General features: G+C 21.7%; 1 protein-coding gene across 7 annotated transcripts in view; it reads left to right on the forward strand.

The window, feature by feature from the left end:
• The window catches only part of LOC108001634 (orexin/Hypocretin receptor type 1), an 84,659-nt gene that overhangs the window by 32,570 nt on the left and 33,604 nt on the right, over positions 1–18,485 (forward strand). For 2 of the 7 annotated variants that reach the window (XM_062073379.1, XM_017062716.3), the window contains exons 1-4: positions 5,964–6,221; positions 9,094–9,677; positions 10,048–10,160; positions 10,671–10,833. In XM_062073379.1, the coding sequence (XP_061929363.1) occupies positions 9,587–9,677; positions 10,048–10,160; positions 10,671–10,833 (367 nt within the window). In that variant the 5' untranslated portion in view covers positions 5,964–6,221; positions 9,094–9,586. Of the gene's footprint in view, positions 1–1,310; positions 1,460–5,963; positions 6,222–8,739; positions 9,678–10,047; positions 10,161–10,670; positions 10,834–18,485 lie in introns of those variants that run through there. The other 5 variants (XM_017062717.3, XM_062073395.1, XM_028668554.2 and 2 more) reach the window with 4 other exon arrangements.

The raw sequence follows: 18,485 nt of genomic DNA on the forward strand, positions 1-18,485 counted from the left end.
TCATTTTTTTTATGAAAAATATTTTAAGTTAAATTTTGGATATTTACATTATTTTACTATTTAATTTTTTATCATATCTGATATATTATTAGAAAATTGAGGTTATATTATAGGAATTTCAATATATCGTATTATTAATGTATTATATATATATATTTATTTATTTTTTTATATAATTTTCTCTTTTGATAAAAATATTTAAGAAATTATTATAATAAAATTAATATTTCCTATATATATAATTTTTAATGAAAAGAATATCGATTATTACAAATTACAGCGTTTAATTCGATTTCTTCGGATAAAAATTTATGTTATGTAATTATGAGTGCAGCTATTAGAAGTACAATTTCGAGTTGTCAGTTGAAAAGATCCAAGCTGTTCGAATAGACCTATATAGATTTAGCGCAGTTTAAAGATTTTCGTTTATCTTTTATAAACCAAGTTGTGTCATGGATTTCATAGTTTGAAACTAATTGAATACGAGCTACTTTAGAAATCTTCTGAGAAAACTACATATAGAAATTTTTTTGATCTACGTTCATCCCAATACAACTTTAAAATATGCAAGGATCCAATTAAAGTTTCTTCTGCAATAGTTTGTCACGCTTATATCATTATTTATAAAGTCTAATCTAACCTTCAAGCTTCCAAGCTTTCGAGTTTTCAAGAAACATCAGTCGTCTTTTTATCTCGCCGTTAATATCATTTTCTCTATTCAGAGAAGCATGTTGAAAGAATCGAAATGAAGAGTATTGCTTAACAACTATGAATAATCGCGAGGAATTATTCAAAAATTATTTTAAAAACTTTTTTAATTTATATTTTTTATCAACAAATCTATTATTTATTTTTTTTTGTAATACAAGAATGTATTTTATATTAGGTTATGTAATAAATTAAATTATCTTTCGATATATGTGAAAGATCAGTAAGCATTTCGAGAAATATAAAAAACATGTACATGTACTAATAGAAAAATTCTTTTGTGATTATATTAGGTTATATAACAAATTTGTTTATCTTCTGATGATGTATGTATTTCATGAAATATTATAAAAATATTAGTTATGCTAATTTTATTGGATAATATGTTATTCTTGCTGCAAAATTAAATTAGTATAACATTAAATTAAAATTAAACAAAGTGAAAATAATAAACAAATAATACATTTAGACTTGAATTATAAGTATAGACTTAGTAAAACCTTTGAACGAAAAAAGAATAAGATCAGATATAAATAAAAACAAATGATAATTTTGACATATTTGATGTATAATTCTAAAATTGTCATTTCTTCTCTTTCCAGATCTCACAATGCTGAGACAAATCATAAAATATGACTCAGAATTATGTTTGCCAGATGAAGATTTTGGATACATGCCATTCCACATTGAGAGAACTTCTTATACAAATATTAATCACAGTGAAACAGCAATCAGAAAACTAATTGACCAGGTAATTACTTAAAATATGATTTTTTAATTTTTTATTTTTATTTTTTATATATGTATAGTATTACATTAATATATATTTATTTGTATGTTATGAAGACAAATTAATTCAATACTAATTTTTCTTACTTTTCTTGAACAATATTATAATATTTTTTTTAATTCATTTATTATTAGTAAATAATAATATTATTATTAATAAAAAAGAATACAATATATATTTTTTATTGTTTTAAATAATGATTTTAAAATTACATAAATTCATTAAAAATTTAACAGATAATATTAATAATATTAAATTTCAAAAGAAATATTCTTAATTGCTCAATTTAAAAATATTATCATTAATAGAAATATATCGATATTTCATGGAATAATTTTATTTGTTTCGATATTGAATTCAATATATTATTATTTAATATTTGTTTCCAATTTTTATCGTGGTCCCTCAAGATTGATAAATTGATTCATCGATGGTTATTGGTTTCTCATTCGATGATTGACAAGGGACACAGAAATTTTGTGATTTATTTCGCCGAGAAATGTCTTGTGGTTAATACCCTTTCGAATCTTGCCCGCCTATAAATTTCTCTTGGGATTGGAATTTTCTCTAACTCTTGTTGTATATATGATCTTGTTGTATATATGATAGTAATTTTCGCAATTAAAACAACTTATAATCCGTTCAAAACAAATTACAAAATACAGAAATAAAATAATATTATAATTAATATAAATAATCAATTAAATTAAATAATCAATAAAATTATTATAAATAAAATAATAAATATAAAATTTTTAAAACAATAATAAAAATAATAAACAAATTTTCTATAATTCTATAATAAAATATTTCAATTTTATTTAATTAACTAAAAAAAAACATTAAATGAAATAAATTCGTAATTGTGAAATTAAATTAAAATAATATTTATTATAATAAAATATTATGTATTATATAATTATATATCTATTTCCGTAATATGTACAGTTGTGTTTGATAATATAAGAAAATATGTTATTGGCTTCAATATCTTTGCCAACGATGTACAAAGATAAATTTCAAGGAAACGTTGGAAATATATAAAACGTAAAATGCTTTGATTAAAATATTGTTTAGGTTTCTTTGAAGATGTACAACTTCCATGATATTCAAAAGAATTATTGATTTTTCAAAATTGCTGTAAATCAATGCTTGAATAAGTTGAATAAACTCTGATGTGAAATTTTGTAACTATCAAATATTAAAACTTGAAATGTATTTTAATATTAATTATTTCGACTTAAAAATTGTAAATTAGAATTCAAAACTAAAAAAAAGCAGTAAACTATATATATATTATAAATATCATGACTTTTAAAATGCTAGATATTAATTCATTTTGATAAAATAAATTTCTAAATAAAATTTTTTAATCTTCTTGATTGATTTCTTGATTTCAAGTTCTGAAACTATAATTAATTTAATAAAATAATAATAAATAATAAAAAATAATCTATCAAAAAAAGGAGGAAAAAATAATAATAATAATACAGAGAAAATACAAAATAATAATAAAATAATTTAAATGTATAAAATATATAATATATAAATAATACTTAAGTAATAAAAATAATTATTTAAAAAAGAAAGGTAATTAAAAACTAAGATATAAATGCATTATAAAATTGATTTTATAACATATCATAACACAAAAGATTTCCTAATAATAACAATTTTCAAGAAAATTGATTTTCTAACGATATTAGTCAAGTTTTTGTACTTAACGCGATTCATTTACGTAATTATTTAGTTATACCGATGTTGTAACATGTGTTGATATGAATTCAAATCTGGTATTTATCAGAATCATTGTGAATAGGAATGAATACAGACATTGATGAGAAATTCGTGCAAATTCGTACGTGAGAGATTAATTAATGTAACAAGGTTGATGTAATGCGTTGGATTTTCAAGAAATTTATTACATGACACAAATGAATGCAACTTACTATGGTGTGTATAATTGAGGAAGCATGGTGTCCTTTATTGCATCGCAAACGTGCAACATCCGGCAAACGTAATTGACTAATGTTTACATTGAGATATCTGCGTATCTTTTCTTTTTCGCGCCAAGAAAAAGTTTCCACGTGCATGCGCAATTTTGATTTTACGGAAATTTTAATTTCTTGAGTAATTTTTTTATTTCTTAATGATTTTTGTCAATATCGTTGATATTATTTTTCATTGCACTGTTTTCCATCTAAAAATAAAACTCAAAAATACTTGATCAATAGATTTTATTAGAAATTAATAGAAAGAGAATCAATAGAAAGAGAAACTTGAAAAATTGTTATTGACATTATTATTATAATGACATATACATTTGTTAAAAACATGTATAAATAACATTTAAATAAAATATCACAATATTTTCATATAAGGTATTTTTTTAAAAATAAAATTTTTCAATTTTGCTTTTCTTTTCCAGAACACATCGATTATATTCCGGATATCGAACGCCATTCATTAAATATTGCGTTAAATGTCTCTTAGAAAATAGCAAAAATGACAAAACATTTCGATTGGCTAATAAAGCGGACAGTACGAAGTAAATGGAATGTGCTTGGATTCCTAATACGGAATTCCATTTAACATGTGCCTTCTTCTTTTGTTGTCACTTTGTAATACAGAGGATTGTTTCGAAATGCGTCTCGAAGAAATAAGGTCCCACGAACGCTCTTTTCTTGTGTTTCAATCGATTGCGAATATTGGAGATAGAGAAAGAAATCACAAAATTATGAATACATGCATGGTAATATCGTAATTTCTTAAATCGATATGTATTGCAAATTAATATACAAAATTATTCAATTTCTTTTTTAGACGAAAAATAAATGACAATAATAAAAATAAAATAGAAAGAATTAACGTTATGTTTGAAACTTTAAATTTTATAATAAATAAATAATATTTTGGATTTATAAACTTATTATTTATTCTAAATGGAGATTGTTTAGAATATAGAATCATCTATTAAAAAAATTATGATATTTATTAGATTTAATAAAAATTATTTAAAAAGTTCATTATTAGAAGAATAATAAAAAGTTTCTCTGACAATTATTAAAATTAAAAAATTACCATTAAATTAATTGCAGTCAATAATTAATGTCAAAGATATATGTTATAAAACATCAATTCACTTTATATAATATCTTTTATTATCTTATATTTTGAAAGATTTTATTAAGACATTATAAATATAGAAATAATAAATTTAATAATAAAAAAAAATTCTGTTTCATCTGAGAGTCAATCAATTTCATGTATAATAAAAAATGTCATTAGACAAATTATAAAAATATACTTTGAAATTATTTTTTTTGAAGATATTTTTAAAAAGATTAAGATTTTTAAAAAAGAGGATATGTCTGTGAATATATATATATATATATATATATATATATATATATAAAATATAGCATTTTATTCCAATGTATGTTATTAATAACTAAAAAGAATAAAAAAGATATTAAAGAAAATGATATTTAATAAAAATCGGAGAAGATATAAAAAACAAAATAAAATTATAATTCATAGAGCGAAGAATTTATATTCTTCATTCTAATAAGAAATGATTGGATAAAAAAGAAATGAAATTTAATTAACTCTTTTTTTTTTTTTCAAAATTAAATTCTATAATCTTTTTTGATTATATTCGAAATTCTCCATGTTTAATCCTTTCTGTTATTTTGCACATAATCAATGAAAAATTTTTAGAGAGATATGTGTAAAGTATTAAGTATTAAATCCTTTTTTCGATTTCCTATCTTAATATTAAATTGAAATATAGATTTCTTTCTCTATAGAAATATTTGAACTATTCTAATGATTCTCGTCAAATCAACTTTGCTTAATCCATCAATGCATTTTGTTATTAAGCTTTGAAAATTCGATTTTAAAAGCTTCAGGATTAAGTTCGATCACGTTTGAATCATACTATGCAATGCATATCCATTGTTTCAACAGAAACATTTTTTTTGTCTTTTCACTATTGTTTTCTTTCATTTCTTTTTTTTTTTTTTTTCTTAATTAATTTCATTTAAATTCATTAATGCATTTAAAATCATAAGGTAATTATAAGAATGCATGTATTGATTTATTAATCCTTTATAGAGTTTGATATTTAAAAAAAAAAAACAATAAAAACAAGTAAATATTTGCAATTCGATGAATATATTTTTAAAAAAGATATACATTTATTCTTGTTACAATACAAAAATTTTTATTTATATTATTAGTATAGAATATTATAATGTTATAATAATAATAGAATTGGTTCGAAATTGAAAAGTTAATAATAGATATATAGATTTATCGATCTTATTCATTTTCATTAATTTCATTGATTTTTATTAAAAAACAAAAAATTTCTATATTATAAAATATAAAAAAATATGAAAATAATTATGTAATCTCTTTTTATTAAGATTATATAATTTTGTATGTAATAACCAGTGCTACAATGAAAATAAAATTAGCTACGTTATCAAAACGCGTGTGCAAAGGAATCGAGAGAAAAAGAAGCTTGAGCATGCGCAATGAAGACAGCGCGTTCGAGAATCGTGGCGGGCCAAGCTATGTTCATTCAGTTTGCCGGTACTATTTGCTCGCTGCGGTTGTCGTGATTTTGGAAATGTGTTCACTTCGAATTATTGGCCGTCACGTGTTATTCGTATCCGTCAGAATTTCCAATTTCACGATAGTTTAAGTCGCAATAACGGTAATAACAGTTTCACATGTTTCGAAATGCAACGTGATCGTAATTGACGAACGTTTACGAAGTATCGTGTCAAAGAGGTCGCTTAGATCTATGAATACAACACAGATCGAATTATTCATGTGAAATATATTTATAAAATTAAATGAAGTTCAGTAATGCATTGCTAAAGATGAGTGAAAATATTTATGATGAAATTTGTGAAGTTTTACGAAGATTTAAAATAATCGATGAATTGTTTAATTTTATAGTCAGTTGTGTTTCTTTCTCAATATATATAATTATTGCAGAAATTATGGTTAAGAGTATGGATAAAAGTAATTGTACATCTAAAGCCAATGAAAAAATTTATTTAATTTGATAAAATGAATAATTGACATATCGATCAATTCTTTTAAAATTATTTCGATTAATTTTAAAAAATAGAAAACAATGAAAGAAGATTTTACAGTATATACTATATCAATAAATAAATAATCCTTTATTATTCAAACTGATCACATCATTTAACTCTTTTTATCGAGATTCAAATAAAAAGTTATTTAAAATGTTGTAGGTTAAAAGTTAATTCGTTACTTTTCTTTTTTTGATCGTAAAGTGAAAATATCGAAAGTTTGTCATGATTTCTTTTTTTTAAGCAAAATCTGGTCATTAAATACTTTCCAGTCAGTGGGCAAGTTATTATGAGAAATATAATTATATAAAAAAATTAAAAGAAAGTCCCGAAGTGAATTTATCCGTGTCGTTTGCAAAATTGAAAAGCGCAGTCATTAGTGATATTAAATAGATAATTATTATAAATAATAAAATAGATTTTGAGATCGATCGATTTTTATTGTTCCGTTTATTGTTAAATTAAATTATTATAATTGAAATAATTGAAAAATTTTCAAAAAGAAATTAATTATACAATTTTAATTAATAATCATATCATTTTATAGGTTATATCTAGAACATTTCGTTCTTTATTCAAAAATAAAATCCCGATAAATTCTGTTTTACTTTAAAGTGAAGTTATAGTTTAATCATTATCATTTCATTGTTTAAAAAATTGAAATTTCAATGTTTGTTTAAATGTAAGTAAAATCTGAATGATCTTCAATTTAGCCGAAAACAGAAACGATTTATTTACAATACGATGAAAAATTTTTTGAAAAATTTTTTTAAAAATGTAGAAAATTTTAAATTTCATTTTCAAAATCAAAACACGAATAATTATTATTTTCATGATAGTACATTAGAATAGAAAATTCATTTTTCAAAATATTAATAACATCATATTATTTTTATATATCTTTGTTTTTCTTTTATTTCATTCTATTTTCATTAAACAAGACAATATTACTTTGAAATCAAAATTAACTTGATATTGAGAAAAAAATAAAATTAAAAAATTGCAAAATATAAGACTATAACTAGTTAAATAGAAATCATTTCTAGAAGTAAAAATTGATAAAGTTGTTGAGACAGGTCACTTCATAAATATAATATATATTTCATTGACAAGATTAGAACATCTAGATTGCGAATAAATTCTGGTAGTAAGAGAGATTAATTGATTTTAATTATAGATACTTGAGATCAATCCATATATATCATGTTTATAGGAGATAAATAGAACAATCACATAAAGGTCTAATAAACTGAAGAATATTTATACATATATATATATATATATATGTAATATATATATATGTATATATATTTCTCGATTATTTCTGAATTTTCTGAATCGATATGATTTTTTCTCAAATAAGTTTGACATTCATTGAAAATAGTTTTACTATTTTTACCATGATCATTTCAAAAACCAATATATTATTTATCCTTTAATCTTTATTTATGAACTTCTTGTTTTTAATAAACTATGAAAATTTGCGTAAATTTAAATGATATTAAATAATCAATAAATAAATATCTTTAAATATTTTTTTATTAAGACTTTATTTTCGAGTAAATAAAATTTAAAAATTTTTCAAATATTAACGAAATTAATTAATTTATATAATTCGATTAGATACGAATAAATTATCAATAAGAGATAATTCTATTGTTAATATAAGTATATTTTAATAATAAGTAATATATATAAATAATATATATGGGTGAAAAAGTACTTTTCATGGATTATAATAAGTTTGAAATATTTCATTCCTAACTTGTATTAAACTTGAACGTTTCATAGAAATTATTATATATTAATTAGTGCTTCTTCATATTTCTTTATATTCTTCAGATTTTTTAAATCTTTATCAATAGATATTAAGTATAGTGATATTAGCTCATCTATTATATATTTTGAATGTCAGACATCATGATATATTTTTATGAACAATTGATAATTGATAATTATGCTAATTCACTATATAGTATATATATTACAATATATATACTATATATATTATTTAGTTACAATACTAAGTAATACTATCTATACCATGTAGTAATAAATTCTATATAATAAAATCTTACGAATATCTTGAAAATTCCTTCGTTAATAATATACAATATATATTATAATATGTTATAATAAAGTAAAAAGTTCAGAATTTCATATTATATAAGATATTTAAAAATCATTAAATATCGAAGAGGAGCTAGATTACAATATGCAAAATTAGGTTAGGTTAAATTTTTCTGTTTTATCTTAATATCGATATAAAATTTAAAAAAACAATTTAGTATAATATTAAAATTTATATTTGTTATAAAAAATAACTAAGTAATTATAAGAATCATTTAATTCGTAAACGCGACAACACAGAGTTCTAAAGGATTAATGGATCGTCTTAAAGACGAATATATGGTTAAGATTGAAACTCTTGTACATTGTAGGACGATTGATTACCGATTCAAATAGAATTTGCTGCTCTAGAAAGTGTCACTGGCTTAAGATAGCGAAACGACTTCGTAGTCACGAGAAAGCAGTTTATAATGTTACTTAATACTATCGCGTTAACGAAAACCACGATTTATTGGAGGTTAAAAAAAACTATATATGACGCTCGTTCGACAGAGCTAGCATTCTTTTCACGATTCTCCATGGATTTTGACCGGTTGTCACCGTGTATTTGGAAATTCAGTGCCGTTTGCAACGATGTTTCGAATTCGCGAATCTGTATCGGCCCAAATGTAAAACTACCTACGTAGAAGAATTACTGACCATCTGAGTACACGAAGCATCCAATAAACTATAAATATATAAGCTTGACGTAGTGTTAATTTTAATAAACTGTAATGCGACAAGTGTTTGTACATGAATCGTTGTGAACAAAAGTGGAATCATAGGGCAATTGGAAATATTATCGTGATACGAAGCAAAGATATATATCAGGATTGGAAACCCTGGTGGATAAAACATAGTAAAAATGTTGTCTACAGTGTCCAGTATCCCATTCGAATTGAATTCTTCATATTATACAACTGTTACCGGGAACAACGGTCTCGATGCATTATCGGGTATGCTCGTGCATCATATTTAATTTTATTATTTTTTTTATTGGGTTATTGAACAAAGTACATGTTAAAATAAAAAAGTATGAAATGCTATGCTATTCAATAATGAACGTATTTTCGTTATCGAGAATTATATGTGTCAAAAGATAAATGAATAATAACAATCATTTAATTGAAACATAATAATATTATTTCATGAAAACTAGTTTTTTTTTATCTATGAATAAAAAAGAATATTTATTAAATTATCTAGAAAATATGATATCTAAATAATATCAATATATATCTAAAAAATATCAATATATATAATAATTTTCAAGTAGTTTTCTATCTATTTATTTAATTTAGTCAAAAATAAATAATAACATTTCAGTGATCGAGTCTAGAAATGCGACAGATCTTTACATGTTACCGCCTTACATTCGCAATACATCTATGATTACCTGCATTATAGTGATGGTTCTTGGCATAATTGGAAATCTTATGGTAAGTTTTCTATTGATCAATTTCACCTATTTCTTATTAATTATTTTTTAATAATGTTTATAAGAATTTAATATAGAATGCTATACATGAAATTTTATTTTTCAAAATTACTTTCAAGTATTCCAAATTTTTGTTTCCGATACGTATAATATATATCAAAAACATAATTTTTTATTTACTATATAATATATGTAATATTACATTAATTTCTCTTTTTTCTAATATTTCTTAAATATTTCAATATTAATTATGCATTAGAGAACGAATATTATATTAATTTTAGTGATAATTGTATTTTTTAATTAATTGACATTATTTTTCAAGTTTTTAATATCGTATTGATATTATAAGAAGATAATGATAATTTTCCATAAAATCACATCATATATTTATTTCAAAAATATATTTTTAACCAATGTTTTAGTATTTTTCAATATATCTTGCATATTTCTTACCGTGCATTTCATGTTTGAACATCAGAAATACCAACATTGACAACTTTTTTCTCAGGTACCAATCGTCGTGTTTCGAGGCAAAGATATGCGGAATAGCACGAATATTTTTCTAGTGAATTTGAGTGTAGCGGATCTCTGCGTTCTTTTGATCTGTACACCAACCATTCTTGTTGAAGTAAATTCTGGACCAGAAATCTGGCCGCTTGGTGAACATATGTGTAAGTTAATAATCTAATTATTTTATTCATGATATTCATTTCATTTATATAACGATTATTACACATTATATTTGATTATTAAATATGTAAAGTTCAAATATTCAAACAAAAAGCAGCAATGAAAAATTTTAAATATATCAAATATTGATTTTTTTTTTAATTTAATAGAAAAAAGATTTTTTGTCTGATAAATCCTATAAAAATATGTATTGTATATATCGAATATAATTAGTTTAAGATTATTATAGTTCATTAAACGAACTATATGGTTGTTTTTCATGGTTTTTGGAGGTTATAAAAATTTATTATAATAACAAGTGATAGATTCGTATCAAAATAAAAAATTCGTATCATATTATGCAATTGTTTTAATTATGCAATTTAATTATGCAAAATAATGAAAAATACTTTAAACAATTTCAATTTATTCAATTTTGTAAGATAGATTTAGATAGAAATTTTCCATTTTTTAATCGTAATCATCGATCTATATATAAAAATGTAGTTATAACAAGCTATAACAAGAATGTATCAATTTTCTAAAAATTTTAAGAATTGATTTATAATAAATACACCGATAATTCGCATAATATTCGCAGACATAATTCGATTTACAACGATAATTTGAATTCGTGTAATGGCATAAAATTTTAGATAAAATTGTCAACAGTACCACTTTGCAATTAATTTACCACAAATAGGATATTACAATTCGCTTCTATTAAACTGTTTGAATTTTATTGGTTACGAATGAGAGAATCTATGCTATCCTTAATTCAATTCTAACGATGGTCAGTCTAGCACAATTTCGTTGGATATCGGCCAAGATAATGTAGTCACTTGAAAATATTTCATTGTTGTTGGTAAATGAAGTGTAAAAATTTTCTGTGATACATTAGAAAGCGGAAAGAAATTAAAAATCATAATGAATCTTCTAATAATATGAATTTTTTTAAAAGATTAAAAATGTATTGAACAAATTTTTTTAAAATACTTTAAAATAAAATATTTTTATCGAAGATTAATATAAAAATTATAAATTATAAATAAACATAAATATTACATAATTTATATTATCTAAATATTTTAATAAAAGAAAATAAATCAAAATTGGTTTGGTAGCAGATATTTTTTCAACATTTAATTAATTTTATTTTAAAAATTTGAAGATTATGATTAAATAAGAAAAATTTTCTCATATAAATTTTTAAATATAATAATTTTTCAATTATAATTGTCAAATGAATTTTTAATAAAACCACAGAAATATTCTTTTAATAATATATTGATTTGAAAAGTTTTTCTTTTTTAAAAACATTTTATAAAAATATTTGTTTTAAAGAAATTTTCTTCTTTTTATATATATTAGTATTTTTTCTAGTATTTATATTATTATATAAAGATTTTTATATTATGAAGATTACATATTATATTTAACTATACAAATGTATCTTCAGAAATAATTTAATCATATAAATCTTTTACTAATTTTATTTTAAATATAATATTTAATTATTTAATAATTAGAAATTCTTTTCAGCAATATTATTAATCATAAAAATTTATTTTCAAAATTAAATATAATAAATCTATGGATAAATATTAATATAATGGATAATATAGATAATTTCTTAACTGTTATGTGTTGTTATCAATGATTATTATCATATTATTAAAATCATATACATTACAAAAGAAAAATTATCGAAAATTATACAAATAATATGTTATTACTGATAATAGCAGCGAATATACAATATAATAGTTATAATAGTTATAATTAGTTATAATTGAATTATTTAAGTTACAATTAATATTATATATATGGAATTTGATGATGAGAAAATCTATTAATTGTTGTATTCTTGATAAATATCGATGACTAGTACTATATTTTAAATATTTTAAATATTGAAATGGTGAATGAATTACAAATTACGAAATTTAGAAGTGCAAAAATTAATAGAAATGTGAAATAAATTTAGATAGTAAAGTATCATGAAAATATAACTTTAAATTATTAAAAGTGGAATGGTCTTGTACATACTTTACAATAAAAACTGATATATTGTGATATTGAAGACAAATAATTTTTGTATGTTAAGTACATTAATAAATTCGTGATTTAAAATATTGTCTTTTTCTAAAGTTGAATATATTTCTCGGACAATACATTATATCGAATACATTAATTAATGAAGCATATTTAATAACAATCTAATCACCAATTTTTTATACAGCATAACAATTTATATATTATAAATCAAGAAAATAATAAATTATTTTGATCGCCCTTTGATAATAAAGTAATAATTATGAATAATAATATACTTATCTAGCTTATCTATTATTGAATTAAAAATGAAAAATTATCAAACATTGCAATATTTAAATCGTCAAGCGAATCTTTATTATTCATTATTTGATCGATAAATTCAAATAGATAATTCATTTTATCAAGAATTGCGTTTGAATATCTTTATATAGTGATAATATCTATATCAATAGAATAGATATCATTATAATTATTATACGAAGTTCTGTTTTAGAATTCTGATTTGAATATTTTGAATATTTTGAAGATTTGAATATTATTTATGAAAAATTTGATTTTTTTTAACTAAATTTTTAATTAACCTACTTAAAAATATACGTTTTCGAAATCTGCTTAAGTACATATGCTAGAATTCAAAGCCAACTTGATACAATTACATTACAGTAATATTAAGTAATATTAATTAAAATTTTATCATTTTAATAATAATCGAAATCCAAGAATATTTATTAAAATTGAATTTATAAGTATATATTGAACTTGATCTTCATTTCTTTATTATATGGAAAATGAATGCATTCAATTCGTGGAATATTTTTGAAAAATCGATTTTGAAGACTAAAACAAATATAAAAGTTGATATTCAAAAATATCGCTTAAGGCTTATTTATTAAATCATAAGTAATTTAAGTTAAGTGAAGTGAGACGCGAACAGAGTGTAATATAACGAAAATAGATCGATCTTATTCTCGTTTCGTCTCACTTATTCTCGTGACGTAAACTTCAGTTACTTATAATTTAATAAATTTTAATTTAGATATATTTGTATAACAATTTTTACATTTGTTTTAATTTTTAATCGATACTTCAAAAATATCTCAGGAATATATTAATATTTGTATATATAATAATTGTATAATGCTGTTAAAATATCTAAGTCAATTAAAAAGTTAAAATATGCGAATGTATTTTCTTCACTCAAGCATGCGTGTATATATAAACAAGTTAACTAGGTGCGAAGTGCTTCACGTTCAAAACGAATCGCATTAACGCCATCTTTGCCCAGCAAAATCGAACGGTTGCTTTTATCTAGAGTGCATGGTCATTCCGGTGTTGTGTTTCTTGTGAAGTTCTTACGAATATACGAAAAGTGTTTGACCTCGTTTTCTATAGGAACGACGGAAGAAAAGCACTTTTAAGGGGAATCGGAACATATCATATGAGCTCTGGTAAATACATACTTGTGATCTTTGAAATTAGAAATTTGAAATTAGAAAAATTTATTGTTTCTGGTATTTGTCCATTTTTAAAAAAATTTTATATCTAGATATATATCCTATTTTTATAGAATATTAGACTTTTTTATAAGATTTACATATCTGTAGGTATTTTCACAATCTTATGCATTAATGAAAATTTTTTGCATAATAAATTTTATATTGAAATTTCATATTCTTTTGAAAAGATATGTATTAAGAAATTATTGATTAAACTATACTTAATTTTTTATGCTTAATTTAGATTTTATCTTTTCTTATTATTATTAAGATTTTATTTTAAATTTTGTATTTTAGTTTTTCTTGATTTTTAAAATTGTTTAGAAAAAAAATTTTCAAATATACAATAGTAAGTGATAAATTGATTTTCTAGTATAATTGATAAATATATAATTGAATTATAAAAAAAATATGATGGTTATATATTTTTTATTACGTTCACAAGAATATTAATTCCAGTTTCTTTCTAAATAAAATTCATATTTCGTTTGTGTTGCTATGATAGCGTGTTCATCGATCCCAAGATAAATTATAGGATATATGAAAGATCAAATAACTTTGATCTCGAATTTCGTTTTATTGAGAAACATTGCATTATCATGAATTTATTAGATAATAAATTTAAGATTTTATTTTTGAACAATGATGAAAAATAATCGAATGAAAGTATGAAAGGAAATATTAATTTTTCTTTTAAAAATATTTACTGAAAATTATTAATTCAGCAAAGTGAAATATGTATTTGATTTGTGTTAAGTATAATGTATCAAAAAATTTATTTATAATTCTATGATGTTAGAAATATGTTAGAAATACGTAATATATATACCAAAAAAAGTTAATTTTAACTGAGCTTAAGTTAAGAATTTAATATTATATGATTTATTAATATTTTGCTAAGATCCAAATATGAGATTTTCTTTTTTCATTTATTATTTAATAAAATTATAAATAATTTAATTGTATTTAATTACTTAAATATAAATTGATATTCAATGATCTTTATGAATTTTTATAAACTTTTTCATATGTTCAAATTGTTCAATTGAACTTAAAAATTTATAAGTTTAACAACTTTTAATATTAATTTTTTAAATTTCAATTGATTAAATAATATATAATATATAATTTTTCTGATAATTATTAATATAATTTTACAAATTATTAATATAAATTTGTTTCATTAAAGATTTAACTTTTTAACATTAAAATAGAAATAAATTTGTAGTTTAAAAAAAAAAAGAAATTTTCACATAAGACAAAAATATTTTTTAAACTCAATATAAATTTTTTTCTTCTTGTTGCGAAATTGCTTTACACATTTTGTTATGTAATATTATTAAACATTAAAAAAGAATTCCATACGTTTCTATTTATTCTGAAGAACACAGCGGCGAAAGACAATGAAAAGCTTAAAAAATTCATGCAATTCTTGATCAAGCAAGTGAAATATAGAAACCTGTGAAACTTTTTCTTGCACGTAAACTTTTTTATTTTTATTTTTAAAGTTGTATTTTATTTTATTAAGATTGATCAATAATTAGATTAAAAGAGAAATCAGATCAAAATAAAAATTCAATTCATATTTGTTATATTGACGTGAAAATAAGCATTCCAATTGTTCATAATATTTCATTTTTTTCTTTCATATTTAATTTTATAATTTTTAATTGTACAATTTTTTAAATTATGTTTGTGTCAAAATATGTTACTAGTGAAACCAATGCATACAAATATTATAATTTTGATAAATCAAGATATACAAATCCAAAATATATAATTTGTAATTTTATATTAAAAAAAAAAAATTTGAAAATTCAGATATGTTTATTATTATTAATTATTAATTTGAAGATGTCTAAATTTTATATCTGGATATATTTTAATTTATTATTTTATAATTTGTCTGTACATATATATTCCATTTGATAGTGTATTTATTATAATTACTCATTTTCTTTTTGTCTATTTTTATAATTATAAATTTGAAAATTGTTTAAATATTTATATATCCTTCATATAAAAAATGAAGGATTATAGTATCTACAAAAAATGAAAGAAATTATGGTGAAAATTAAATCTTTATACGTATATACATATATCAAACTATAAAAATTTATGAAAAATACAATTCTAGAAAGAGTTATTATTTCTTTTCAATATTCATTATTCATATATTTATATTTATATTTTGATTTAATTATTATTATAACTTAATAAATAAACTTCAAGTTATTTTTATATATCAACTTTTGTGTTTGTTTTGGCCTCTAGAATCGACTCTCTAAAGATATTTTACGAATATTAAACCTATATATAATATCTTTGTATATATATGTATAGCCTTGTCCTGTATACATTGGAAATTCCTGGAACATGATATTATACTCTTCTATTTTTTTTTTTTCTATAATATAACAAAGCATTTCTCGCGTTAAGAGAGGAATGTTGATGGAATCAAAGAGTGACGAGGGGTTCGTATGGACTTTATGCGAGGAGTTTGAGGGGATGCATTTGAAATTGCTTGGTAGGGGAAGAGTGTCCAGGTTTTACGAGTCGAATACAGTTGTTTTCCACCCCTTGATCCATAGGATATTTCCCTCTAACATTCTTGCATTCTTCTTCTGACAAATTTCTTCTAGCACATTGATACCATTATTTTGATACTCTGTGTCATCTGTGGTGAATATTCTCCAGCAGAAGTTGATTTGAGATAGAATTAGTAGAAACTTGTATCTTTCTATATTTCTGTTTTTATCATTTAAGATTTTAATTTTTTTTTATTTCTTAAAATAATTGAAAAGAGATAAAGAGAGATTATGTTAAACTTATAAATTATCGAAATTATTGGCAATGCACGTTGAAATAATTTTTTTTTTTTGGCTAATTCTGCTAACTCAATTGATTATGTAATTATTACTTTCCATTATTTTTAATAATTAAGCATTATTGATTATGATCATCTTAACATAAATAATTGACAAAAATTTAATAATAGTTGAATAAAATTGAAAATATTTAATAATTTAATAATAAATTTCTTAGTAATAAATAATCGGAAGAGATTATTGAGATTGAACTTTATTTTTTAGTGCTTCATAAATATATCGACAAGAAATATTATTCATAAGTTTCCAATGATGATCCAAAATCATCTTAAAATTTTACAGATAAAGAATTATTTTTTGTATCATTATTAAATTTCCTCTTTGAAATAGTGTAATTTTATTTTGAATATTTTTTTCATAAGACCAAAAATAATGATATTTCTCTACTTAAATATTTATAATGTAATAAAATTATTTAAATTAGTGTATTTTTTTTCATACATAAGTAAATACAATATATACAAAGTATAAATAAATAATATTTATGTATACTTCTTTTCATATTTAAAACGAATTTTTAATAACATTCTTATATCATGAAATAAAATATCACAGTGTAAGATACAAATATAGATGTACATGATGTAAGTTTGCAACTATCAAATCACATGGCTCTTGCAGAGAGTCGTCTTGATAAAACTTCGTGGAATTATATGAGTGGCTGCGAAAATGAAATACGATCTTCGAGCTTTTACGGCTTTCCACGTACGGAACACAAGATGTCGAGAAGTTTTCTACCGGTTTGTCGACGGTAAATTGAGACGTAGAAATTCGTACAGCGGTTTCGGTTCACACGAGACGAGAATTTCCTTTGACGAGATCTCGAATGACGATCCTTTACAGTTTATGTCCATTGATGCTATGGAAGAGAATTTCAGACAATTCTGATAAACGAACAATTTCCCAGCTTTTCGAGAAAATCGTTGCTGGATCACGAGATTCAAATATGAGCAAAGGAGACTTCGCTGTAAGCAACGTCTGACTCTGCAAGGATAATTTGTGAAGTTCGATATAAACAATGTTAAAAGGTGAAATGCAATAAGCAAGTTAAGTTGTGGATCTTTTATAAATTTGATATTATTGAAATGCAATATTAAAAACGTACAAAATATTCCAAGTAAAACGCCTCGTATACTCATTTAGAAATTAAAATAGATCTTTGTTTAAATTTCTATTTTGATTATAGTCATAAAAATGTGAATTTTTTTACAT

The sequence above is a fragment of the Apis cerana genome, linkage group LG1, assembly GCF_029169275.1.
Source record: "Apis cerana isolate GH-2021 linkage group LG1, AcerK_1.0, whole genome shotgun sequence".
NCBI classification, from domain to species: domain Eukaryota; kingdom Metazoa; phylum Arthropoda; class Insecta; order Hymenoptera; family Apidae; genus Apis; species Apis cerana.